The 26,626-nt window shown below is 44.1% G+C and overlaps 1 protein-coding gene across 1 annotated transcript in view; it reads left to right on the top strand.

The window, feature by feature from the left end:
• The window catches only part of SYNRG (synergin gamma), a 550,586-nt gene that overhangs the window by 453,800 nt on the left and 70,160 nt on the right, over positions 1 to 26,626 (top strand). Inside the window, exons 15-16 of the mRNA XM_078680938.1 lie at positions 2,699 to 2,795; positions 23,917 to 24,065. Of these exons, the coding sequence (XP_078537064.1) occupies positions 2,699 to 2,795; positions 23,917 to 24,065 (246 nt within the window). The remainder of the gene's footprint in view (positions 1 to 2,698; positions 2,796 to 23,916; positions 24,066 to 26,626) is intronic.

Genomic DNA, 26,626 nt, shown 5'->3' on the forward strand with positions numbered 1-26,626 from the left:
CTGATTATGCTTTTGATGCAGATCACAAAATTAATTAAGATCAATTGTGATACATTTCTGCCCTTTGTGATTCATTTAGATTACATTTCCCCCCAACCGCTGGTGCTCAGTGATTCGTCTTTATTTCACTTTCTAACGTCTTCTGGCTCCGCAGGTTTTTGGTGGTACTACTTATGGGGCAAGCCCTTCTGTGCTTTTTATGCTGTCCGGTTGTGGTACTGGTCAAGGCAGCCCTTAAAGTACCAGACATTGAAAGTATACAATTATGCAAATGTAGGTGTTTGAGTAGAATGAAAAAGCACTAGGAGCTGTACTCTTGAAGAAATTAATGGGTTGATCACATTGCAAGATGTACTGATTGATTACGAGATCAAAACGTATATAGCCTATTCGAGGCAAAAGTGGCAGTTACCGGAAGCTGAGTTGTGCATATGTTTTTTTATTTTTTATTATTTGATGGAGCTGGGGGCATAGCTGCAAAGAGCTTTTACAAGGAACACTGTTAGTCTAATAGCAACTTTTCAAACTGGAGCTGTTTGCACAAAACAGAATGGTAGATGGAGTCGAGTTGATTACAAAACCAACAAATGTGATAAGACAGGGAATGAAAGAAAGTAATTTGCATAGTACTAGACAGAATCCATATAGATCTCATTTTCTTTGCAGTATCCACTTAAACATCTAGACTATATATACCTACCATTTGTTTCACAGAGATGAAGAAAATTCACCAGAATCACACATTTCTGTTTGTCAAAAGTGGGATTAGAAGATTAGACGCAAGATCTCTAGGTCGCAACTCCTATCATGTCATTGCATCCATTCTGTTTTCATTCCTTTGATTGTGTGCTACTTTAAAAAAAGTTATTGTTACAAAATATTACTCATTGCTGACCTATACAGTTATCTGCAGGTTGTGACATTTGATTCTGGCAAGGCCGACTAAGCCTTACAGGTCTGTAAATGATATACCACAAAATTAGTGACTCTTGTTACTTAAGGCCTTTTGAACAGAAGAAATTAGATAATAGTTATTCTGTTTCCGCAGTCCCCAAAAGGCAAGGATAACAATGAGCACATCAAAGGCAGGCAGGTAAGAAGTGTTAAGGAAGTGGGAGGGAGAAGGCTGAGGCAGCAAACATTAAAAACAAGTTATAAAATCCTCAATTTAAAAGGCTTCTGCAGGTCCATTTCGTGCACCCATATATTATGCAGATCAGTCTCTTCTGAAAGTGTGTTATATTCAGTGATTTTTTTTTATATAGTCCTACAAAGTAAAAAACAACTTAGATACCTTTATTATAGTTGAAGTAAATATTCATTAAAAAATAATAAAATTATTATAATTTAAATTGAATTAGGACTTTCGGTCCTTCTAAATCAAAATTCATGTAATGCTGTCACATTTTTCGAGCCTTACTTATAACATTTAAAAAATACTTTTGTAAATGGTCCCTCATTTGTCAACGATGTCAGCACCACATAGTTCTTAACACAAACTTTATACATATTACATAGTCTGAATACTGTGCTAATAGTCACACATCTTCCAAAGTCGTCATGAATACTAAAAAAGGGGGGAAAGTACATTTGCTAATGGGATGAAATCGTCCTAGGAAGAGTTTCCCCATCATGTCCACATCACCTGTTTAAATTCCATTCTACTTTGATCTTAATGCAATGCTAGCAGTGTGAACATTCTGTAAATGAACTGCACGATAAACATGTACAAAAGTTTCAGTAATCACAAACAACGTTTGCCTTCCTGGATACATACCTCTGCCTTTTACTTTGTTTTTATTACTTATGAAATATTTCTTTATTAGGTCGTGGGAGCGGGATCTTGGGTACCCGATGCAAGATTCCCGCTGGGAATATTGTTGTGCTCACACTAGGAAGGTATCCCTTAATAATAGACATTTTAGTTCACTTAAAATTCTTGTGGAGGGCATATATGTCACCGGCGAAATTGCACAGTATTTACCCGACTCTACACTACACATGCCCCAAATGTTGTGCGCAATACGCTGATTTCGTTCATATGACCTGGAATTGTGACAGGATTGGTGGTTTTTGGCGGGCCATTCACACAGCCTTATTGCAAATGGTACATTTTACCATCGACCCTCAACCAGGGATGGCGTATATGGGAAACGTGCGGGAGATCCCTTAACACATGCGTAGATTCACAGCAATAGCTCTATTATTGACAAAAAGAGAGATAGAGATTCATTGGGATAGCAGAGTCACTCCCACTCTAAAGGCTTGGCTCAACAGTCTGATTCATTCTAATATGAATAGTGAGCTGTATGCTACGTTACAACCTGTTTCATCTAGACCCCCGATATTTGGCAACCCCTCAAACAATATCTCCTTGACATGAATACTAACCCTAATTCTGAACAGCCAGTAGGGGAAGTACCATCCGGGAAGGGGTAGCTTTGCCCATTCATGTCATCAATGTGTCTACTCTAATGCGTTGGCGTGGAAAGACGTATCTGACGAATACCAGCATGCTTGCGGATTTGTGCTAATATAATGTAGTGTATGTCAGAAACTGATTATGGTGTATACTTCATATAAGAACTATTCAAAAATGTTTGTGTGTGTACACTATGTAATTAATATGGCAACCTGATGTTTAAGGTGAAAATTATCAAGATTAAAAATAAAATATATATATATATTTCTTTTTCAGGTCATCAAGAAAGCCAATGATACTCTTAACGGAATCAGTAGTTCCTCCGTATGCACTGAAGTAATCCAGTCAGTACAAGGGATGGAATACCTAGTAGGTAAGTGTCCTCTTTCTTATCATTTGTAGTCCAATCGGTATTCAAGATCCTCACCCCCTGGCCCAAGCTGCCACTCTCCTTACCTTTTGTTTCTAAAACCACTGACCCTCTTTAAAAACGACCCAGGATCACATGCAGAAAATGAAAAAGGGAGCAGCATTAGCACCTTAATAGGTCAACCCAATAACCATTTAAATTTCTGTAAATTTTAAGTGGAATGTTGTCTCTTTCAAAGTGGGTGCTGTTCAATAGACCCATATCTCTGTGCTCTCATCGTGAATTGGCTAGTTGCCCCTAAATTAACATTTGTAGAATCATAACAGTAATGATCAACGCTACTTGCATTACAGTTTTATTCTTTTGATTTGTAACAGACAAGCCATTTACTGTAACAGTGTGTTCTACTATGAAACCCAAAAGAAGTTGAGGAATATTTCTTACTCGTTATGCAGCCTGTGGTAAATAAATAAATAATACCTCTCTTTTTGACTAGACATATATCATAACAGATAGCTCAATAAATAAGAGTCAAGATTCGAGGTAGTAGGAGTTTTGCAGGTTTATTACAGCATAAAGGACAGGAACAGGACAACCTGCATAGGAATAGGATAGCAGGGCCCAGCAGCTGCTGGGGCTGGATCTGGGATGAGCGCGCTGGCTTTTAATACCAATACATGAGCATATATACATAACGCAAACACATAGCATTACATTGCAGTAGGCGTAGCAGTGGGTGGAGCAGAAGGTGTGACGCGTAGCAGTCGCGAAAGATAAGGGCGAAAGTAGGTGTAACTGGGCGTATACATAGACATGTGATGCAAACGTAACAGAATATGTCATGAATGGGGCGGAAACCATGGAGGGGGCTACCTAAGGAGCCGGGACCTCTAACCTGATGGTGCGCGCAAACTAGCAATGACGTATCACTAGGAGAAGCTGGGGGCTATGAACTCTGTGCTAGGAGCAGAGACTGAAGTCTGGAGAGTCAGGGCGACATGTACCTAAACAGTATCTAGTATCTGATGTTTAGAGAACATGTTGATATAAACTAGAAGTTAGGAGGGGAAAGGCTAACTTGATTCTAAGACTGGACCATGCATTATTCTACATGTAGTGCGTGATGAAGAATATTAAATGACCATTAAATGCAGTATTTCTCTAACGTGGAGACGTGAAGGCTAGACAATGACGGAAACTATTGATGCAGTTCAGTAGCTTAGGAATGCAGAGAAGGAGGACTGAACTGATAACTGGAATCATAACATATTCTTGGCAGACTCAGAGACTGAGCCAGGCTGGGCCGGGCACTGCGAGGCAGGAAGTAAGTAAAGGGTCGAGGATACAGGTGGGGGCTGTATCCCTCCTCAGCGAGGCTTCAGGAGACAGGAGCTGAATCTGGTGTCCAGGCCCCTTTGAGGCCTAGAAACGGGGACTTTATAATAGAATAACGTGCACACTGAGAAACGTGGCAACGTAGCTTTACATAGGCCTGATATTCGTAGTATTCACGAGGACTGGAAACTGGCATACTAGAGGTGGACACAACTGTAATTGCGTCATTAATCGAACATGGGGAATGCATATGTATATTTAATCATGCACACATAACATATGATGGATGACACGTAGGGACACAGAACATGGCAAAATTCACTTTTCCACATTCCCTCCTTGTCACTACGTTTCCATCAGGAAACATCAATTTTCATAATACCATCTATCATTTCATACAGTATCATTTGCTCGTCTCGAATTATCCTGGAACGGGATTTAGAACGGGGCTTGGGACTAGGAATACAAGAGGTAGCACAAATGCCGCAAATCGCAGGGCCACATTGTATACAGAGGCAGCAGCTGAATATGATCGCTACTGCAATACCTAGAAAGGACAATATTTTCCATCCCCATGCGGAAATTATATTCCAGAACCAACCGGACCATGTCCAGGTGCCTGGATCTTGGTGTATCAGATGGGCAATTTTATGGAGTCTGGTTATAGCTGAATAAACAGACGGCGCGTTATTTGGAATGAAAATGCAGCAACTAGATCCGATGACTCTACAGGCCCCGTCCCTATCGGCCAGTATGACGTCAAGGACGAGACGATTCTGTAAAACGACAAATCTCATAGCAGATTGCTCTTCGGTTAAGTTACCTAGAGCAGAGGCAGTCTCATTTACTACAACTTCGAGGGTTCTGGTTAACCTACGGATCAGTTTACTATTCTGGATAGGTCCTATAAAGAAAAAGAAACCTCTGTTGAAATCTGTATACTGTTCTAGAGCAGTTTCAGTATAATCGACAATTGGGGACTCCCTTCTATGTCTAATGTGTACTAGATGTGTATTTCTATGATAATCAGGTGGGGCTAGAAAAACTGGTGGCAGTAGGAAGGCAATGTAACAGGTTCCCTCCCAATCGAGGGGCAGACGAACATATGCGGTTTGACCACAAATAAAATAAGAATGACGTGAAGCTTTGAAAATAGATTTCCCACTGTCACTATACTTGACAATAGTAGTACAATCACTATGTCCTACATGTACGGAACCATTATTTCGGACACATAATTCGCCTTTGACTGGTAGGACTGAAATAGCAGGTAAGTCTGGAGTAGTATCAGACTGAACATTCAGGACCATAAAATTCGACGAATAATTACCTAAATTATACACTTCATTTTCTAGATCTAAACCTGTTCTGTGGGGAAGACCTTGCTTGTCTGGAAAACATGTACTGTTAAGAAAAGACATATCTGTTGAGGATGACGTTAACGTGGACCATGCTCCACACGAACCATTATGTGAGAATGGATAAGGAAAAAGTGGCAGAACTCCCTTCGGTGTCTGGAAAGGGGGGAGTCGACCACACACCCAACAATTAGTGGCATTGCTGGACTGGTGTGAGTAATGTAACATGCGGATAAATGAGTTATTTCGCATGGCGAGGCGGTAAGAGAGTTCATGGGGAGGCAGATCACTAAACGTGTGCTCTACTGTAGCATTAGCAGACTTATTTACATGAAGAACTGGGAAATACAAGAAAAATGCATAACTGGTGCAGGAAATCATAATGCTGAGAAATAATATGAAACATAGAAAAACGATACATCGGATTGAGTTTTGACTAACTCTCTCACTATGGGGGTCTATTTTATACATGTCAGAAACAGTCTAACCGTTTCACCTAGGGGAGGACTTGGACAATCAAACTGACTGACTTATTTTACTAGACCGGAGTTTTAGCTTGTACTCCTGCTGCGGAGTTTTCTCTAACAGGGGAGGGGTTGTAGCAATGTCTTTTGCGGGACAGTCCTTGAGAACAATATTTTGGCAATCCTTCAAATCCTGGGAAATGTTCTTTAAGACGGGTTTCAGTCCATTAAAAAGTTTAATATGAGAAAGGTGCACCCAGCCTTTGCGTCCTTCCAACTTCATGGCTGTACGGGTGGTGAGGAGGACCTGTCGGGGCTCTTTCCAGCGAGGCTCCAGCGGACTTGATCTGTCAAAGTTGCGGACCATCACCATGGATCCTGGAACGATTTCATGCGGTGCCACCTCGGTATTGTCTGGAAATGCGGCGGCAACCTGTGAACGACATGAGTTGAGGGCAGACATCAAGGAAGCTAGGTAATCTGTCAGCATATTACTTGAAACATCGGTAATACTTCGGGGTCTAGGAGTACCCCACATATTTGGGGGGCGGCCGAATACGACCTCGTACGGGGACAGACCTGATCTGGAATGTGAGACCATGCGCATATAAAATAAAGCGACTGGCAGAGCTACTAGCCAGTCCACACCTTTTTCTTTACACACTTTTGCAATGCGGATTTTCAGGGTCTGGTTATGTCTCTCTACGAGACCGGCTGCTTCAGGATGGCGTACACAATGGAACTTCCACTGGTACCCTAACAAAAGGGAAACATGCTTCATGAGTTCAGATGAGAATGGCTGACCGTTATCAGAATATACGACTCTAGGGAGTCCATAACGGGGGAAGAACTCACGAACCAACTGCTTGGCAGTGGTCGCGGCTGTGTAATCTGGGACTGGATATGCTTCTGTCCATCTGGACAAAGCGCATACAACTACAAGGACATACTTGAAACCTCGACATCGCTCCATCTGAATATAATCCATCTGGAGGACTTCAAAAGGGTGGTCAGGGGGCTGGAATCCACCTTGTTCCACCGGGACACTTTTACCTGGATTAAACTGACAACATATCATACAGGTACGGACTTTCTGCTTGGCTGCAGCTCGTAAATGCTTGTTGAACCAAATGTTCTGGATACTGTCTAACATAGCTTTTTCTCCTAAATGTGCTGGACTATGTGCGGTATTAATAATAACTTGAACCATAGAGTCGGGGAGAAACCATGTGGCTCTACCCTTCGTTAACCATCCTTGATCTGTCTGGACCCCTCCTTGTTCGGACCATTTCTTGATTTCATCGGGAGTAGCATGTAACTGGATATCTATGACATCTTGTGTAGGGTCCTTAACTGTCATACATGTAGTCGGATCTGGAGTATGTGTCTGTGTCGGATTAACTTGAATGTCTGGAGTCTGTGCTGTAAGCTTGGCTGTGCGATCTGCTAGATCGTTACCTTGAGAAATAATGTCAGTAACTTTCGTATGTGCTTTGCACTTCATGATAGCGATAGATGTCGGTAAGTGTATAGCATCTAACAGAGCTTGAATAAGGAGACCATGCTGAATCTTGGTTCCATGAGAAGTCATGAAACCTCTCTCCTGCCAGAGCACTCCGAAGTCGTGTACAACTCCAAATGCGTAGCGTGAATCTGTGTAAACATTAACTTTCAAGTTCTTGGCGTGTATACAGGCTTGTGTCAGAGCAACTAGCTCTGCTGCTTGAGCGGACAGGGTGTCAATGCGGTGTGTCTCAATAACTTCAGTGTCAGTAGTCACTGCATACGCGGCGACTAGTTCTCCTGTACTAGTTCTCATACATGAACCATCCACATAAAGTGTCAGGTCGGGGTCTGTTAACGGAGTATCTGTCAGATCTTGTCTTGACTTTGTCGTAATGTTAACTACTTCCACACAGTCATGTGTGGCTGGATTTGAATTAACTGATGGTAACAGTGTAGCAGGATTCAGGATGTTGCAGCGTCTGATTTCTATGTGTGGCTGGAACAGTGTCAATTCATAACCTGTTAAACGTGCAATTGTCAAGTGCTGAGTTTGTGTTCGGTTTAAAAGAACTTCCACAGAGTGTGGAACTTGTACTGTCAAGGAGTGTCCTAAGACTATGGAATCGCTTTGTCTGATAGCTAGTGCTGTGGCTGCAACTGACTTGAGGCACGCAGGCAGAGCCTGGGCTACAGGATCTAATGTGCTCGAAAAATAAGCACAGGGCTTGTATTGTCCTGCTTGATCTTGTGTAAGAACAGATAATGCTGTACCTTCGCGTTCAGTAACGAAAAGTGTAAAAGGCTTACTGTAGTTCGGTGTCGCTAGAACTGGAGCTTGGCATAGGGCTTTCTTTAACTCATTGAAACTAAGTGTATGTTCAGATGTCCAAGGGAGGACAGTCGATACGGCTGCCTCCTGTGTCGTTAACTGTATCAGTGGCTTGGCTAGAAATGCATACTGGGGAATCCATTGTCTGCAGTAAGAAGTAAGGCCGATAAAAGCACGTACCTCCTTCTGGGTCTTGGGCTGAGGAAGACTCGCTATTAACTGGATACGGTCTGATGTCAACTGCCTACCCCTCTTGGACAGCAAGTGTCCTAAGTAGACCACTTGCTGGACACAGAATTGAAGCTTAGAAGGGGACACCTTGTGCCCCATCTCGGCTAGGAAATACAAAACTGTAAGGGATGCTCGCTCGCAAGCACGTTCAGAACGGGCTGTGATCAGTAGATCATCGACATACTGGAGCAGGGCAGTGTCAGTTGGCATGTGAATGTTGTCTAGTTGTCTCTTAAGTGCTTGACTGTAAATACTAGGACTTTCTGTGAAACCTTGAGGAGCTCGTGTGAACATATAGCTCCTTCCATTTAAACAAAATCCGAAAAGGAACTGGCTGTCTGGATGAATAGGAACACTGAAAAATGCGTTCTTGAGGTCTATGACAGTGAAGAACGTGGCTTCGGAATCAATGGCCGTTAATAGGGAAGAGATGTCTGGGACAACTGGGTACTGCGGAATAATACACTTATTAAGCTCTCGTAGGTCAATCACTAATCGATATACTGGGGGTGCATTTGGATCAGTGCGTTTCATGACTGGAATGATCGGAGAATTACATACATTGGAGTCAGTTTCTACAACCACTCCCTGAGCCATGAGCTCGTCAATAATTTTGGATAAGGCTGCTACAGCCTCAGGTGGCAATCTGTACTGTCTGATTCGTGGTAACACTACACCTGGCTTGAGAGTCACACGATAGGGTGTGATTTGCATGTAACCTACATCAGTTGGACCTTGCGCCCATAAGTGCTGCGCAACATTAGACAGTCTTGAATCAAAATCTCGTAATACATAGTGACCCTTAAAGTCACGTAGGAACAATCGTATTCCCTCTGGGGAACAGCATATAACTGCACCCAACTCTTTCAGTGTTTTAATGCCTAATAGATTTTCTGGACATGACTTAGTAAGTAACAGGTCAGTAGTGCGGGACAATGGACCTACTTCTAGAGTAACTGGCTTTGAAATCTCATTTACGATAGGTTTTCCTGAAAATCCAAGGGAAACATTTCTTGAGCCTGAGAGCGGAGCCCCTGGAACTTCGGCGTGACTAATTGTGGTCCTACTTGCCCCTGTATCAATCAAAAACTTTCTGTCTTTCCCTAATACTTGACTGTGAACATAGGGACCTTCTTGATCTACAGGTATCTCGATGAGAGGCAAGCCTACCTCCCTCTCTAGGCTGTTTCATGAATACTGCTGGTACTCTGGATACTCAGACTGTGCATACTGGTACATCTGCTGTGTAACGTGCTATGTTGCAGCTATAGGCTGCGGTGCGGTAACTGTCTGTGGTGCATTCTGTGGCTGAGGAATCTGTGAAACTTGTTCTTGTCTAGGCGGACGTGGTCTTTCTTTAGTCTTACCAGTAGCTATGTTGTGTTTCAGAACTGCACACTCATTTATAAAATGACCTGGCTGTTTACAATAATTGCAGTTCCCTTTAACGGGAGCTGCAGGATGACTGGCTTGATTCGGACCCCTCTTCTGACTGTCTTGAGGAACAGATTGTGCAACTAGTACTTTCATTTTCGTATCTTTCATACGTTTTCTCTCGTGTTCTTGCTCTTCTCTGATTCTATTCTGGTGGTATTGAAGCATCTGCAACATCTGGGACGGGGTATTAGCTTGCCAGGTACTTTCGACTTTCAAAACTCGATTTTTAATTTGTGGGCTTGAATTCTCGACTAATTTAGTAACAAAAAGGTGAGGGTATGACTCACTACTTGTCTTGAGGCCACTGTTGATACTGAAACATTTTTCAAATCTAGAATAAAAATCACTAATATCCTCATCTTGCTTCTGTTTACAGGCTGAGATTGCATCCCAGTCTTCTTTTCTAGTTGTCAATAATCTGGGTAAAACTTGTATTAATAATTCTGGTAATTCTTTACATTTATCTCCAAGACCGGTACCTGGTACTCGTGCCTTGTCTTCAGCTTCTAGAACTGCCCAATCGATCTTTTTCTCTCCCACCTCCCATTCTTTTTCCTTGAGCTTTTCATACACCCCTGCGGGCAGCAGAACCTTTAACATTTTAATTATGTCTGGATATGTGTATTCGCCCATACGGAGCATGTCTTTTAATTCTCTATGGAACCCTGCTGGATCTTTGTCATGACAGGGAATTAATTTCTTCATCTCGAGGAGTTCCATCTTTGTAATCGGAGTGTAAACAAACACTCGTTCTAGTTCGCCACCCGTTCCTCTGACTGGGTGGACTTCTCGTAACGGATTCTGTCTCTCCATGTAAAATGGTTTACTTTCTGGGGGTGAGACATGAACAAAATGCGGGTTCAGAAACGTTCTATATTTGTGACGCTGTTCTAGAATGACACTAATTAAATCGGTACCTAGACCTTTCCATCTATACTGGAGTAACTCGTTCAGGACATCATGTAACGGACCTGGATCAGAGTGCTGACCCTCATACAATGTAATGAGGTGCTGAATCATATACATACCCGCCAGTCGTTGCTCGGCTGGGGGCATTTTCAGAAACATTTGTGCCACTATTTCATCTGGAAAAGTGGTAGAATCAGTAATCCATCGGACTGCTGATCGGGCTAGTTCTTGTTCATGCATGGTACTTAACTCACTGTAACCGATTCGTGATTTCAGAATGTGATCGGTAGCTTGGAATACTTGTTCTAGTGAACCTTGTTCTGGTGCTGGAGAATGAAAAATAGACTTGTGTTCTAGGCGTAAATGGCGATCTGGAAATCTAGATTTTCCTACATACGCTATTCTGGCGGGATTCTCGTCCTCTACCTCTTCAGTATCAGAGTTACTTTCTTTCTCGCTTACTTGTGCTGCTTTACGTTGTTCGTGTATCTTTATTATTTCTCTACGGATTTTCTTGTACATACTCTCCACAGCACCGACGGTCTTGTGCTTACCCTCGGCTATATTATCACTCCACCTTGTCAGGGTTTTCATTTCGGCCGGATCTTTAGACGGGTAATCTTGTTCTCTTATTAGACAATTGATCAGAAACTTTAATATCATGAGTTGGATCTCGGCTTTCCTTTGAGACATGGCCTCGCTAATACTTTCTGGATCATCCCCTGTACGGATGAAACGATATATTCTGTCTAGATCTTCTTTCATATTCGGTAAGGTGACTAGATACTCGGCCACCTTTCTTACGCGGAATGAATATAAAACCATATTATCCTCGCCTGGGACTGGATCATAGCAGCATTCGGCAAGGGATTTTCTTATTTCTGCTACAGTCTGATGTCTGGGCGTACGCTGTGACGCTTGTGCATGTAATTCGGCTGTCGTTAAACGCTTGTGTGGCGGCGGGGTTTGAGGAGGACCTCCCCCTGCGGCCCCTAAACTGGAGTCGTCTACTGAGGCTCTTCGTCCTGGCAGAGTGGGAAATGGAAATGTAGGATGGACTTGTATGGCGGGCTGGACCGGGGGTACCGTAACAGGTACTCCGGTGTCTGGAGAAGCGGGAAGTGCCTGATTTACAGGGACTGGCGGAGCGCGAACAGGATTTGCATATTCTGGGATTGTGTCATCCAAATAGGACGAAATAAAAATATCAGCTGCGGTCTGTTTGTGACGTAGCTTGGTCGGAACTAATGGTGGCGGGAAATTACTGGATGCCTCTGGGGTCGCTTTTGGCAAGCCCTCGGCAAGAAGAGGATACATACCCCTAATAAGGGCATGCCTCTGTCTGTCTGACTGTTCGGCTTTGACTTGTTCACCTATCTCGATTAGTTCTTTTTCTTGTGCTCGTTCTAAGGATTCTCTACTTAATTCTGACTTTCTGATTTCCTTTTCAGTTCTTTTATGAGCTTCTTTGCGCCATAACTCGATGGCATCTTTCTGTGACTGTCTGGCTTTCTTTTTCCATAATGCTTCTTCTACTCGCATGATGCACTCGGCATCCCATGTACCCGATACGGGCCATCTATACTTTTCTTCTAACTGTTTGGTATACTCTACCCATAAATCTAGATACAATATGGCGCTTATGCCATGCTTCTGATACATAAAATGACCTGGACTGTCCCTAGGCGGAACTGGAACTGCTTCTTCTAACAAACCCTTTCTAGTTCTTAGCTGACGTAATCTCGAAAAGAGAGACATTGTAAACTTGAATCGGAACACAATACAATACACGAGGAACAATAACAACTGGGAGAACAATTCAGGCATACCACGACATTGGAAATACATTGAACAACATCATAACATAACAGTTAGGACAGAATATTACCTAGAATACTGAGAACAGAAACACAAGAATTTCTCGAGAACGGAACAGACTAGAGTTACTGGATGCACTGCTGAAACAGTACGGAACATACCGGTCCCATAAAGGGACGCATCAAAACCCGTATCCACCTAGGTGAACACTTCGTTTGTGAGTCTGTGTACCACCAACCCACGGACCAGAGTCAATTTAGATTGACCCTGTCTAGATACTACCCCAGTAATGGTACTCACCGGGCAGCAAGAACGGAAGGCCTCGGACTGGACTGGACTGCTACGACGACGGACGACGAACTTCGGACTTCAGTTACGGGTGGGCCTCCGGATACCTCGGACCTTGGACTCTTGGCTTGGGCTCTGGTCGGGACTCGCCGCGTTCCTCCACCGTCTCGTTTGGATGCTGGACCGCCTCCTCCGTCTCCTCCGTGGGCCTGAGGGATACTTGAAGCAGAAATATCTGCCGGTGCACAGAAGAGTTCCGTCACGACTGCAGAGGGTCAGGGGGTCGGCGTGGCTTCACCGACGCGTGGGGAAAGGGCAAGTCCCTGTTCGGGCGCCATTATGTGGTAAATAAATAAATAATACCTCTCTTTTTGACTAGACATATATCATAACAGATAGCTCAATAAATAAGAGTCAAGATTCGAGGTAGTAGGAGTTTTGCAGGTTTATTACAGCATAAAGGACAGGAACAGGACAACCTGCATAGGAATAGGATAGCAGGGCCCAGCAGCTGCTGGGGCTGGATCTGGGATGAGCGCGCTGGCTTTTAATAACAATACATGAGCATATATACATAACGCAAACACATAGCATTACATTGCAGTAGGCGTAGCAGTGGGTGGAGCAGAAGGTGTGACGCGTAGCAGTCGCGAAAGATAAGGGCGAAAGTAGGTGTAACTGGGCGTATACATAGACATGTGATGCAAACGTAACAGAATATGTCATGAATGGGGCGGAAACCATGGAGGGGGCTACCTAAGGAGCCGGGACCTCTAACCTGATGGTGCGCGCAAACTAGCAATGACGTATCACTAGGAGAAGCTGGGGGCTATGAACTCTGTGCTAGGAGCAGAGACTGAAGTCTGGAGAGTCAGGGCGACATGTACCTAAACAGTATCTAGTATCTGATGTTTAGAGAACATGTTGATATAAACTAGAAGTTAGGAGGGGAAAGGCTAACTTGATTCTAAGACTGGACCATGCATTATTCTACATGTAGTGCGTGATGAAGAATATTAAATGACCATTAAATGCAGTATTTCTCTAACGTGGAGACGTGAAGGCTAGACAATGACGGAAACTATTGATGCAGTTCAGTAGCTTAGGAATGCAGAGAAGGAGGACTGAACTGATAACTGGAATCATAACATATTCTTGGCAGACTCAGAGACTGAGCCAGGCTGGGCCGGGCACTGCGAGGCAGGAAGTAAGTGAAGGGTCGAGGATACAGGTGGGGGCTGTATCCCTCCTCAGCGAGGCTTCAGGAGACAGGAGCTGAATCTGGTGTCCAGGCCCCTTTGAGGCCTAGAAACGGGGACTTTATAATAGAATAACGTGCACACTGAGAAACGTGGCAACGTAGCTTTACATAGGCCTGATATTCGTAGTATTCACGAGGACTGGAAACTGGCATACTAGAGGTGGACACAACTGTAATTGCGTCATTAATCGAACATGGGGAATGCATATGCATATTTAATCATGCACACATAACATATGATGGATGACACGTAGGGACACAGAACATGGCAAAATTCACTTTTCCACAAGCCGAAAAACTGTGCTTTTAGTGTATGACGTTGGTGACCCTACCACCATCTGGTTATTTCTGTATGCATATCCTATGCCTGCATGGAGATTGCTTTATGCAGGAGGAATTTATACACTGTGGATCTACAAATTAGAGTATTTAATTTTTTTGTTTTAGAGAGGTCTACTGTTTTGAGTATTGTCTTCTCAGTTAAGGGCCTCGGAACACTCTTAATAGAAATGTTATGTTAGAATATTTATAGAGAGCATGGCTGTCCCAGCGATCGGATGTCCCAGCGAAATGACAGCACGGTGAGGTGGTACGCAAGAGGAACTAATGATCAGAGGAAAAGCCAGGTATTCACAGCCCTCCTGAAAGCCCAGTGTTTGGAAATGCTGAGGTGGAGAGAGGGAAGTAGTTCCAGAGAGCAGGCGCCTTTGTCTGGAATGAGCGCCATCCGGCTCTGGCTCTGCGTACCCGAGGCACATGGGCATGATGAAGGTCCATCTACCGTAAGGCACGGGTAGGTGTGTATGGAAGGCACAGATTGCTCAGGATCGCAGGACAGAAGCCAGAGAAAATCTTATGGGTGATGCAAAGAGCTTAGAAATTGATTATTTTCTCCATACCCAACCAGGGTAGCCGGTGAAGTAGGCCAGAAACAGGGTGGCGCTTGGAAAGTGCAAAGAGGGTGCGGTCTGCGGCATTCTGGGTGCGCTGGAGCTTTATGATCACTGTTTTGTTAGAAATATGAAACTTGGTGTTTGAATACTTCTTTGGCATCACTTTTACAGCTCTCTGTATGCACCAGGTGGAGCCATCAGGAGAGGTGGCAAATGTCTGTCTTTTTACTCCTGTTGGAAAAGGCCTTTTCTGCAGGATCACCCCAGATTTTTGCATTCGTTTTCCGAACCCATTTTTGTTGGCTATTAGGGTTAATTAGTGGTAAACATAGTAAAATAAGTGTACACCTGATTGGCGTATTTATTGGACTTGTAAGTCCCTAGTACATGGTCCTACATGTACCCAGGGACTGTAAGTTAAATGCTACTAGTGGGTTGCAGCACTCATTGAACCTTCCACTAAAGTAGCACTGTAAAACATGTCTCAGATATGCCACTGCAGTCTTTTGTGAAGTTTTAAACTTTCCATTTTGACCTGGCAAAATAAACCTCTTGCCAGGGCTAGACCTTTCTTTTTAATACATATGTCACCCTAAGGTGTGGTATGACCCCACCAGCGACCAAGATGGCAGCTCGGCGCTAAATCTCCGGCTCTGACTTCCCAACGATCGGGAGAAATGCCTGAAAAACAGCATCCTTAGCCATCAGCGTAACAGCACGTACCCCTTGCTTTGTGCTGACTACGCAGGCCTCCTTTGGCAGCTATTGCAGACACAGGGATGGGGATGGCCTCTACAACTCGATCGTGTGAAAGCAGGGAAGCATTCTTGTTGTGTTTACCGACGTTACATCCGCGGGCCCAGCGGTCTGCTCGGATATATTTGGCAGCTACATTTAGCCATGAAGTGACCCCTCCTGGTGGTGCCGATCTGGGCCATTGCCGGGGACACTGGTGACTGCGATTGCTGGCACGGCGTCTAGCCACCTGGGGCGTGTTGGAACCACCCACATCTCTCATTATACTGCTTTATTCACAGCCTGCGGCTCACATTAGGGCGAATGGCTCACTCACTGCCCCATTCATAATAGCTAGTAGGATGAGGCTGGGATGTCGGCTGTCCCCTTTGTTGTTCATTATGGCCACGGACCCCCTGGTCCGGTATTTACAAGAAAAGCACCTCCACTATAGCCTACAGCTCTCAACCGGCCCTTGCTCCTCTCATTATATGCTGTAGACTCCTACTGTTTGTGCGTTGACCAGCGAATAACTTAGCTCCCATTGTCCATGAGATTCTAAAATTTGGTGTCTTTTTAGGCCTTCAAATAAACTGGGGAAAATCAGAATTGATTTCACTCACCGATGCGACAACACCAAGGGTGTGTGAATACCCTTTGAAATTGTGTGAAGTCACGGTCAAATATCTGGGCATCTACGTGCACCGTGATAAAGATCCTGTCCTTCGGTTGATCAATGGACCTTGGATTGACCACTTGATGACCTAAATCGAGAGCTGGATATGTCCTCTTCTTTCCATGGCTGGCTGCCTAGCCATTATTAAAATGGTGGTCCTCCCCTTTTTTTTATATCTATTTCTTAACATTCCCATCCTCCTCATCAGGGCTTTTTTCACCTCGCTTCGGAGTCTCCTCCTCAGAATGTTCTGGGCAGGCTGCAGACCTCACTTGGGATGGGAGACTTTAGTGCTCCTATAAGAGTGTGGTGGTTTTGGGGTGCCACACCTCCGACTTTATTACCTAGCGGCTCAATGTCAATGTGCGCACCACTGGTATCATAGGGATGCACCTCTCACATATGATAAACCTGAGCGCGACCAGGCAGGAGGAATCCCGCTACTCTCTCTACTTCCCCAAGGGATCCCCTTTCCCGCTATAGATATTCAAACTTTATCTTCCACCTGTTGGGTTTGGCAAAAACTTCAATTGCTGAGTGGTGAACTTCTATATTCTCCTTCGCTACTGCTCTCTGATAATCAATGGCTACCCCCTACCATGGAGTCCCCTGTGAAGGAAACACTAGGAAAGCATGAACTACACAAGGTTTGGGATAATTTTCTAGATGGCCATGCCTTTTCCGACACTGAGGATGCTTTCTTTACTGCAGCAAACACCTATGGATCACTTTATACTGCGACAGGTGCACAGTGCCCTCCGTGCACAAATCCCCTCATATACATTGGCCCCTGAGCAGTTCACACCACTAACCACACTGATCAATGACACAGATGGGGGGCATCTCATTTCTAAGCTCCACCACAATTGCCTTCCCTAGCTCCCGGCCAAGCACAGTCGTATTCGGGAATTGTGGGGAAGTGAATTACAACACCCTTTGACAGATGAAGCTTGGTATTATTGCTGCCTGCAGACTAAACCCATCTCTCCCAATCACAGACATAAATTGATACACTTTAAATTCCTTAGGCATACATATGATACCCCTCAGTTCCTGGCCATACTGGGCCCTACTGTGTCCTCTGCATGCCCTAAATGTCACTCAGATGACACTGACTTTACAAATCTCACTTGGACATGCACCCAATCGGGGCATATTGGATAGCCATTTTTTCCCACCTCTCCTTAATGGTAGATATTACTCTTACACCTGATCCCACTTCTTGCACTATTGTCCGAGATATTCCGAAGGGGGTCCATAGGCTTACAGCAATGGTATTACTGTTTGCAAAGTGTGAAATAGCTATACACTGGGGAAGTAAATGCCTCCCAACTGAGGCAGGGTGGATTAGAAGCCTTACCTTCTCTGACACTACAAGCTAAATGTATGCTTTGTTACAGCCTCCCGTTCGAAAGACATTTGGCAACCATTTCGCACCTATTTACAACAATATTAACAGCATGAGAAATAGGTGACAGCGCGCCGGAAGGCTAGGTCACCACTGTTTAAGCGTTTGAATTTGAGTTGCTGCTTTTACTTGATTCATTGCTTGTTTTTGCAGTTTCAGAGTATTTCAAAAAAATTAACTTACGCATTTCCACTTTTCCTCTCCCGCCGGTCCCCGTTCCACTGCAGCTCGGTGGGAGGGACGTGGCTCCGCCCACTCTTCCCTTGCTTCCGCCACTGGGGGCATTATTTAAACGGCATGTGGGCATACCTGTCTGCGCCCGTCCGTGGCCGGATCGCGACCAGCGCCAGCCATGCTGCTCGTTTGCCCAAAAATTAGGTAATTCAGTGGTCTACATCTGATCTCTTGGCCCTTAATGTAACAACCTGCACCAAGCCTCATGGCTGTGACCTGGCAACAGATACGCCTTTCAGCTTGTGCACTGATTGAAACTGGGTGCCAGGAGACCTAGGCGTTAGGGATGCTAAAAGGGAGCAGAGTGAGTCGATTGAACAGATTAGGGCATGCCTATTAAACTGTAGATCCTTACCAAAGCATGCTGAGGATTTGTGGTTACTACTGGCAGGAAATGAGTATGAGGTCATGTTTTTAACTGAAACATGGCTGAAGGATGATACCCTTGCAGCAGTGGCATTAGCTATTCCATCTGGGTTTAAAATATGCTGCGCAAATAGGGAGGGAGACAAGAGGATGGGGGTAGCGATTATCTTCAAGGATCAAAACTAGCCCTATAACCTCCTTCTCAGGTCTGTTTGTGTATAGGCCTCCGGATTGCCTACTAAACGTACACCTGGAATTTCACAATTATATTGCACAGAAATCTCTCTTATTTTCGAATTTAACTACATTAGGGGAATTTAATTTGCATGTAAATGATCCCATTTGTTTTCAGGTAGTGCAGGTGGTTTCCTTGTTTGATGGCGCTAATTTGCCCCAACTTGTTAAATTCCCTACTCACAAAGCAGGGCATACCCTTGACCTGATATTTTCTAATGTCTCGTCTCTGAAAACAGAAGTGCCGAATCAGGTGGCTTGGTCGGACCATTTTCTTATTCCTTTCTCTTTTAACTTGGCAAAACCCAACCTGCCAGAAAGCTTAGATACTTTCTAAAAAGAAATTGGAAGAAGTTGACGGCTAAATGCTTAGGCCCACTTTTGTTGGCCAGCCAACCGCCTTTATCTCTAGATCCTAATGCAAATACTTTGGTCCTACATAAATGGATTGTTGCTGCAGTTGTCTACAGCACCAGCCAGAGTCACTAAATCCATGAGGAAATCACCCTCAGTCCCATGGTTCTCAGAGTCGCTTAGGGCAGTGAAGAGCAAGTGCAAGCGCCTGGAACGACAGTGGAGGGAGGATTATCATGCTACTGCTAAAATGACAGAAATGCATAAATTGATGAAGGAGGCATGAAGAGATCACATTGCCAAGTGTATTGATAGCTCCAATAGACTGGGCAAGGTAATTTTCACGGTGGTCAACTCCTTCCTCAAACCTCGTGAGCTGGTAATTGACGCCCAGCCCTCTCTGGCACTATGTGAGAGAATTTCGGTTTTTTTCGATGACAAAATTGTCAAGGTCTACAATCCTTTACTGCTATAACTGCTATGGTCAAATCTGACGTGGTGGTAAGGAAAGCGCCTGTGCCTCTCCTTTCTGAATTTACACCTATCTCCCAGAAGGAAGCACTGGCTATGATCCAGGGTTGCAAGTCAGACTCGCCGGAGGACCCGTGCCCTCCTAAACTGTGGAAAGAGTTAGCACATTCCACCATCGATGTGTTGTCCAAAATATGGAATGCCTTCCTTACCACCGGCATTTTCCCCGACTTATGGAAGCACTCTGCTTCCCCTTAAGAAGAAACCCAATGTGGATTCAGGGGAATTGAACAATTGCAGACCTATATCTCTGCTGCCAGCACCAGCAAAAATGCTAGAAACGGTAGTGCCGCGTCAATTGGCCAATTCTATTGAGAGCCACAATATCCTGCACGACACCCAATCCGGTTTCCGACCTGGGTTCAGCACAGAGACAGCGCTATTAGAGGTAGCAGACTCAGTTAAGATGGCATCCAGGAGCATCAGTTATGCTGGTGCTCCTGGATCTTTCAGCGGCATTTGACACTGTAGACCACTCTATACTGGCTCCACGTCTTTTGAACAGTGGGGTTAATGGCACAGCCCTGACCTGGCTGAAGTCTTTCCTCCACTTGCCCACTCAAAGTGTGGTCCTACGACCGCATCAGTCCAACCGCAAGCATTTATGGTGCAGGGTGCCGCAGGGGTCGGCCCTAAGCCCCTCTATTTAGCCTGATAGACAACTGGGGCGTAAAGGCGAATTCTTACGCCGACGACACCCAGCTGTTTTTCTCTTTTTAGGATCATTCTGAAGATTCTTTTAAGTGCTTCAAAGGCTGTTTAAGAGATATTGCATGCTGGATGAACAACAATAAATTTAAACTGAATGCCGATAAACAGAAGTGTTTTTCGGCAAAAAAACAGCCCCCTGCAGCAGACCTGTGGTGGCCGGTGGAAATGGGCTCACCACTTGCCCTGGCTGGCTGTGCCAAAAATCTGGGAGTAAAATGGCAGGCTGATTTATCCTCCTCAGCCCAAATTCAGCAGGTAACAGCTGCCTGCTTCAGCAGCTTGAGAAACGTGCAAAAATTGAAACATCTGCTGCCAGAGAACTGGCGTCGGATCGTAGTCCATGCCACAGTAACTGCCCGCCTGGACTACGCAAACGGCCTCTATATAGGGTTACCTTGTTAGGAAACTCCAAATGGTTCAAAGTTAGGCTGCAAGATTGATCATACATGTTCCTTTTCGGCAACATATCTCTCTGCATATTAGAGAACTACATTGACTTCCGGTAGCTAATAGAATCAAATTTAAGGCCTTAACCCAACATTTTTGGGCAATCCATGGAACGTGCCCTAGCTATTTGAAACAGAGGCTAGGTGTCTACATGTAGACTTGTGCTCTGAGGTCCAATTCCCAGAAACTGCTTTGCACTCAACGAGTGAAGAAAGCCCGGTTGGATGGCAGATCTTTTATGCTTGGGGCGTCCATGTTATGGAATTTCCTCCCTAACTCCATGCGCCAGATTACTTCTGAAACACAATTTAGGAAGGCAGCAAAAACATGGCTTTTTAACCTAGTTTGATCTTCTGTGATCTTTGGTTGATGCTTGTCTCTCGCGTGTCACTTGTCGCTCTAGTGCCGGGACACCACTTTGGAGGTAGCTGTTCACACTCTACAAATGGCTGTATGATTATTATTATTATTATTATTATTATTATTATGAGCTCGGCCTCTCTGGCACGTAACTAATTTTGATTATAATATCATTGAACACCTTGGTTGTTCCACCTACCCAAACGTCTCGTGTACCCCAAGATTGTTTGTGATTTGTATGCCTCCTGGTGTTACTATACAATTAAGATTGTTTCTTGACATGTTACACTTTTTTGTATTTATGGCGTCATATTTCCATGACCCTCTAGCCGCCATCACATTATTTGTTGGATAAGCTCCTTTTCCCATGATATGGCTTGCTGTTTTGTTTTTTCCTTTTTTCTTTTATGTACGTAATGCAAAATGATATATAAATGGGCAAAAAGTCACCCTAAGGTAGGAACTAAAGGCTCATAGGGCATGATGCATGGTATTTAAAAAGTTATATATGTGTTTTTTAAGTTTTAGATGTCTTGACTGTGAAAAACTCCTAAAGCCTTTTTTCAATGTAGCAAGGCTTTCTCTCCCTTAGACTAACACTGGGTGACTTTATTACCATTAATAAGCAATAACTTCAGTTTGGGAACAGTTAGAGAAAAACCTCTTCCACTCATTCGAATTGTAATATAAAATGCTGTTTAATGGTAAAGTCGGATTTTAACTTACTGTTCTAAAAATACCACTTTTAGAAAGTTGTCATTTTTTTTACCTGAACCAAATGGGTCTTTCTGCCAGTGTCCAGGGTTGCATGTCCATAAATGGCACTTCTGTGGTGGGTTGTGTATTCCTTCCAGACATGGGAATAGATGGGCCTTGAATGTGGGGCAGGGTGTTCCTCTCCTGAGCAGGAAGGCCTGGGGGGCTTTGCTCACCTCTTCTTGGGCTTCAAAGGGTAGCCTTAGGGCTGTGCCCATCCCCTTCTTGACTTCTAAAGCTGCCTGCTCTATGACTGGCAACTGCAGCTGACACCGAGGCCTACCTGCACTTTCTTACCCAGAACGTTTGGAGCTAAACCCAGGAAAAAGGGATACAAATTCCCAGAACCTGTTTAGGGGTAGACAAAGAGAGGGAACTCTACACACAGGCCGGCACTGTATAAAAGTGGCGTCTTTAGAACCTTTCATCGGAAGGCTCCTGGACCTGAAGAAGATTCAGAAGTAGGACTGCCCTGCCGAAGAAGGAAGTCTGGACCTGCTTGCATTACACCCAATATTCCCAGAAGTGACTTAAAGTTAATTTGGCTGAAAAGCTGTTTGAGCTACAGGGACACACAGCAGCGGCCCGTGCAGGTAAGGGCAGTGGGGCCGGTTGGCGGGTGGGTGAGGCATTTTGACAGACGACTACTAGGAAATATAAATTATTTATCTAATTTCCCCTCATGGACGGCTGTCAATTTCCCCCCAACCCGGCCCCACCGTTCTTACCTGCATGGGCCGCTGCTGGGGACACATCAAGCTTCCAGAAGCCTTTCCTGCAGCTGACCAGCACTACCTGGACCTGCCTGAGCTCTGCGGCTAGCCTCTGCTGGAGTGAGCCCTAAACTCCATGAGGTGTTCCCTAGATCAGGTGCCCTTTGCTGGCATCACAGTGTACTTCTCCTGCTTCAAAACCAAGCTTCAGGTGAAAATCAAGACATTTATGGCTCTTCACTACCATGAGCCTACTCCTCGTGTTGGCAACAGTCTCCACGTCTCTCCCAACGTGAAGCCCAACGGTGACATGCATTGTGCCCCAAATACGAATGCCTGGATCTCACTCCAATGCAAGCTCCAACTACAACTGCTCTTTGCGCCAACAATGTCCTCTGCAGCTCCCACCAGTGCAAAACTGCAGCTGAGGCACAGTGCGTGGACTTGGACATTGAGAAGGACGAACCTGGTCCCCTGTATCCCACTCGTGGCCTAAACTTGTGACTTTGACCTGGTGCAGTGCGTCCAGACACTCACGAGTGACACCGAGTGCTTTTTAGCACTATTTTCAACTAAAATCTTTTATTTATTACATGTTACTCTTTTTGTCTAAATTGGTTTGGGATTTTTTCCTGTGTTGAGATTTCACTTTATTGCTGTTTGAGTGCTGCTGCATAAATACCTTAAACATTGTCTCTAAGTTAAGCTCTGCTGCTATAGTGCCAAGCTACCAGAGGGTTAAACACTGGTTTATATAGTGGTACACCCTAACAAGGATTGTAGTTATTGTTTGACTGTGGCTTCCACCCTCTCAATTAATAGCCCATTTTCTTACTACTTCACTACAGTTTTGGAGTTTCATAATCCGAATACTTATTTGAAATATTTTCCTCAGCATGGCATCTTGATACAGGACTTACTTAGTCACACTATTCCATGCTTACAAATGCCACGTCAGATAGTTGGTTCATCACGTGAAACTAAGCATTGTTCAGGTGCGATGGCGTGGGTACAAAAATTAGGACTTAAATGGAGGTGGCATCAGTGCACATCTTACTAGTCAAGTCCATTTAAAGACTCCTGACCTACATAGACATTCTCTATTCATCTAAATAAAAGACTGACTTTCATTCACCTTTTAATATGATCAGTCGATGAATTTGAAAAATGTTCTAATTTTTTGTGTGTATAGCGGCGTTGTTCTTTGTGAATCCTGGTGCTGTCAACCGCTCTTTTCATATTAATCTTCATACATTTTCACTTTTTACAGGTGTTGTTGAGGTCTACAGGGTCACAAAGCGGGTAGAGTTGGGCATCAAGGCGACAGCAGTGTGTAGTGAAAAGCTTCAAAAGCTGCTGAAAGACATCGATAAGATCTGGAACAACCTCATTGGATTCATGTCGCTCGCTGCTTTAACGGTATGAGCACAGACTAGTGAGTCCAGTGGTAGTTTACTTCAAGCATCATTAATACGATTATCTTTGAGGATATTATCCTTAAAAATATTTATTAACAAATGTTAAAATAACTATATTTCACTACATATGCATTATGGAAACGACTAACTGTGCAAGAATTGTTAAATATTGTTGTTTAAAATATTGTTTGCTCATTCTTTACTTGTACCTTTTTAATGGCAGATCACTTTGAAACTGTGAATTGTGGTTAGATTGGAATCTTCGAACAGTGGGTAAATCAATGCCAAGGGTTTGACATCCAATCGAGGGAACACCTGTTGTTGTTGAAGGGCAATATGGCGTTCAAAAGAAAAGGAACGTTACACAGATAGTAACAAATATGGTCTGAATACATTGTATAACTAGTATGTATGCATTGTCGTGCCTGGGCCCATAACTTTACATAACTTTTTATGCCAATTTCATGTAACTTCATTAATGGAGGTCTTTATTTTCCCCAAGCTCTTTTCTTTTTACATTTATTGCTTGAAGACGTGTGTGTGTGTATATATATATTTGCGTGCTTGCCCACTGCTCCGTAACCTCTGGAAAAAGGCAAGTGTAGACTCTTACCCCCAGATGCATCAAGCATCCATTTTGCGATTCCTTATTTAGCGAAAAATAAGGAATCGCTAATAAGGAATAGCAAAATGGTATGCAAGAAGAAATCACTTTAAAAATAGCGATTTCTTAAAATTCCTTAATTGCGATTCGAAAATTGCGAGTCGCAATTAAGCTATACCTCCCCATTCATTCCTATGGGCCTAGAGGCCCATAGGAATGAATGGGAAGAATTTTCAATTTGCAAACCGCAATTAGCGAATCGCAAAATGAGAATGCGATTTCAAGGGTGCAGGGGTGTCCAAAGGACACCCTGTTGCACCCCTGAAATTGATCTGTGCACATATGTTGCGCACACACATACCCCTAGGGCATGTGTGTGCGCAACATGAAACTTTGAAAAATGCACTTTAGTGCATTTTTCAAAGTTTTTGCAAATTACCATGAAGTTGTACTTCATGGTAATTTGCGTGCCCTATTAGCGAAATCGCTATTTTTTAAACTTTAATGCATTGCATTTAAGGAATCTCAATTTGAGATTCCTTAAATGCAAGTAATCGCAATTTAGCGAATTCTCAATTTGCGATTTTTGCATTTAGGATGATGCATCCCAAATCTAAAAATACCGGTCCCAAGAGAATCTGCCCCTTTGCGAGCGGTTTTTAGCTTCATGCATCTGGGCCTTATTCTTCAATAGTGATGTTTATTTAGCAATCACCATGTCGCCATGACGAGTTTCGGCCGGTAGAGACGGCCTTGATCACATGTCAGCGCCTGGGCGAGATTACCTGTATTTAAAGTGCAAGTGAAGCAGCAATAGACATAATAGAAATACTTCACAATACTGTTACATATTTAAAAGCAAAATGCTAAAATCATGAACATTGTGTGTATAAAATTGCAATATCACCCCCATAGCCGAGCTACAGTTTTTACTCTAGAGCACATAAGACATACACCAGATTAGACTATCTCCTTGGTTCCGCCTAGTTACAAGCACTCACAAGTGATTCCGAGATTCTGACGGCGTCTCTCTCAGGTCACTCCCCGGTCATTGCCTCCTTCCAGTTCCCCCCTACGCGACAATCGCTGAGACACTGGTGAATTTGCGACACACTGCTGCACTGGTCCTCCGCCGTTGACCAAGTTAAGGCCACTATCACGAATTACCTTGCCCTCAATAGCACTCCAGACACCTCCTTGGCAACACAATGGGTGGCTCTCAAGGCGGTGTTACGGGGGGAATTTATAGCTATTTCCGCTGCCGAAAATTTAGAGCGCAGTCGCAAACGAGCTGAGCTCACTCAACGGGTAGCCAAACGTGAACAGATGCACCAACACACAGGAGCTGCCAGGGCCTGGCTTCAACTTTGCGTGGAGCGGAAACAGCTTGCGGCACTCGATCAGGACCGGGCCGAGTATGCGGCTCTCCGACTCCGTCACTCCTACTACACCGGGAGCGATAAATGTGGTCGCCTCTTAGCACACAAACTACGAGAAACCAGGCAGCGACAGCATAATTCGCACTGATGGTTTGAAGGCCATACAACATTTTCTTGGAAAAAGAGACACTGGTTTTCAGGAACACTCAAGAATGTTGTTTGATATGATTACGATCTGTCTTGAGAACAATATCTTTTTGTTCGCTTATCAACTTTTTTTACAGACCAGGGGAGTGGCAATGGGGGCCTGCTTCTCTCCCAGTTACGCCTGTCTTCATATGGGGTACTGGGAGGAGCAGGTCCTAATGAAACAACATGTTGCCACCATGAATGCCAATGTTAAACTGTGGTTAAGATACATAGACGATCTATTATTTGTATGGGATGGTACTGAGAACGATGCTGTTGAATTTATAAAAAAATTGAATGTTAACAGTTTTGATATTCAATTTACCAGCACCCTCAGCAAATCGTCTATTTTCTTAGATGTGGAGATCTTTGTCCATGCAGGTAAACTCC

Source organism: Lissotriton helveticus, chromosome 3_1, assembly GCF_964261635.1.
Source record: "Lissotriton helveticus chromosome 3_1, aLisHel1.1, whole genome shotgun sequence".
Classification (NCBI taxonomy): Eukaryota; Metazoa; Chordata; class Amphibia; order Caudata; family Salamandridae; genus Lissotriton; species Lissotriton helveticus.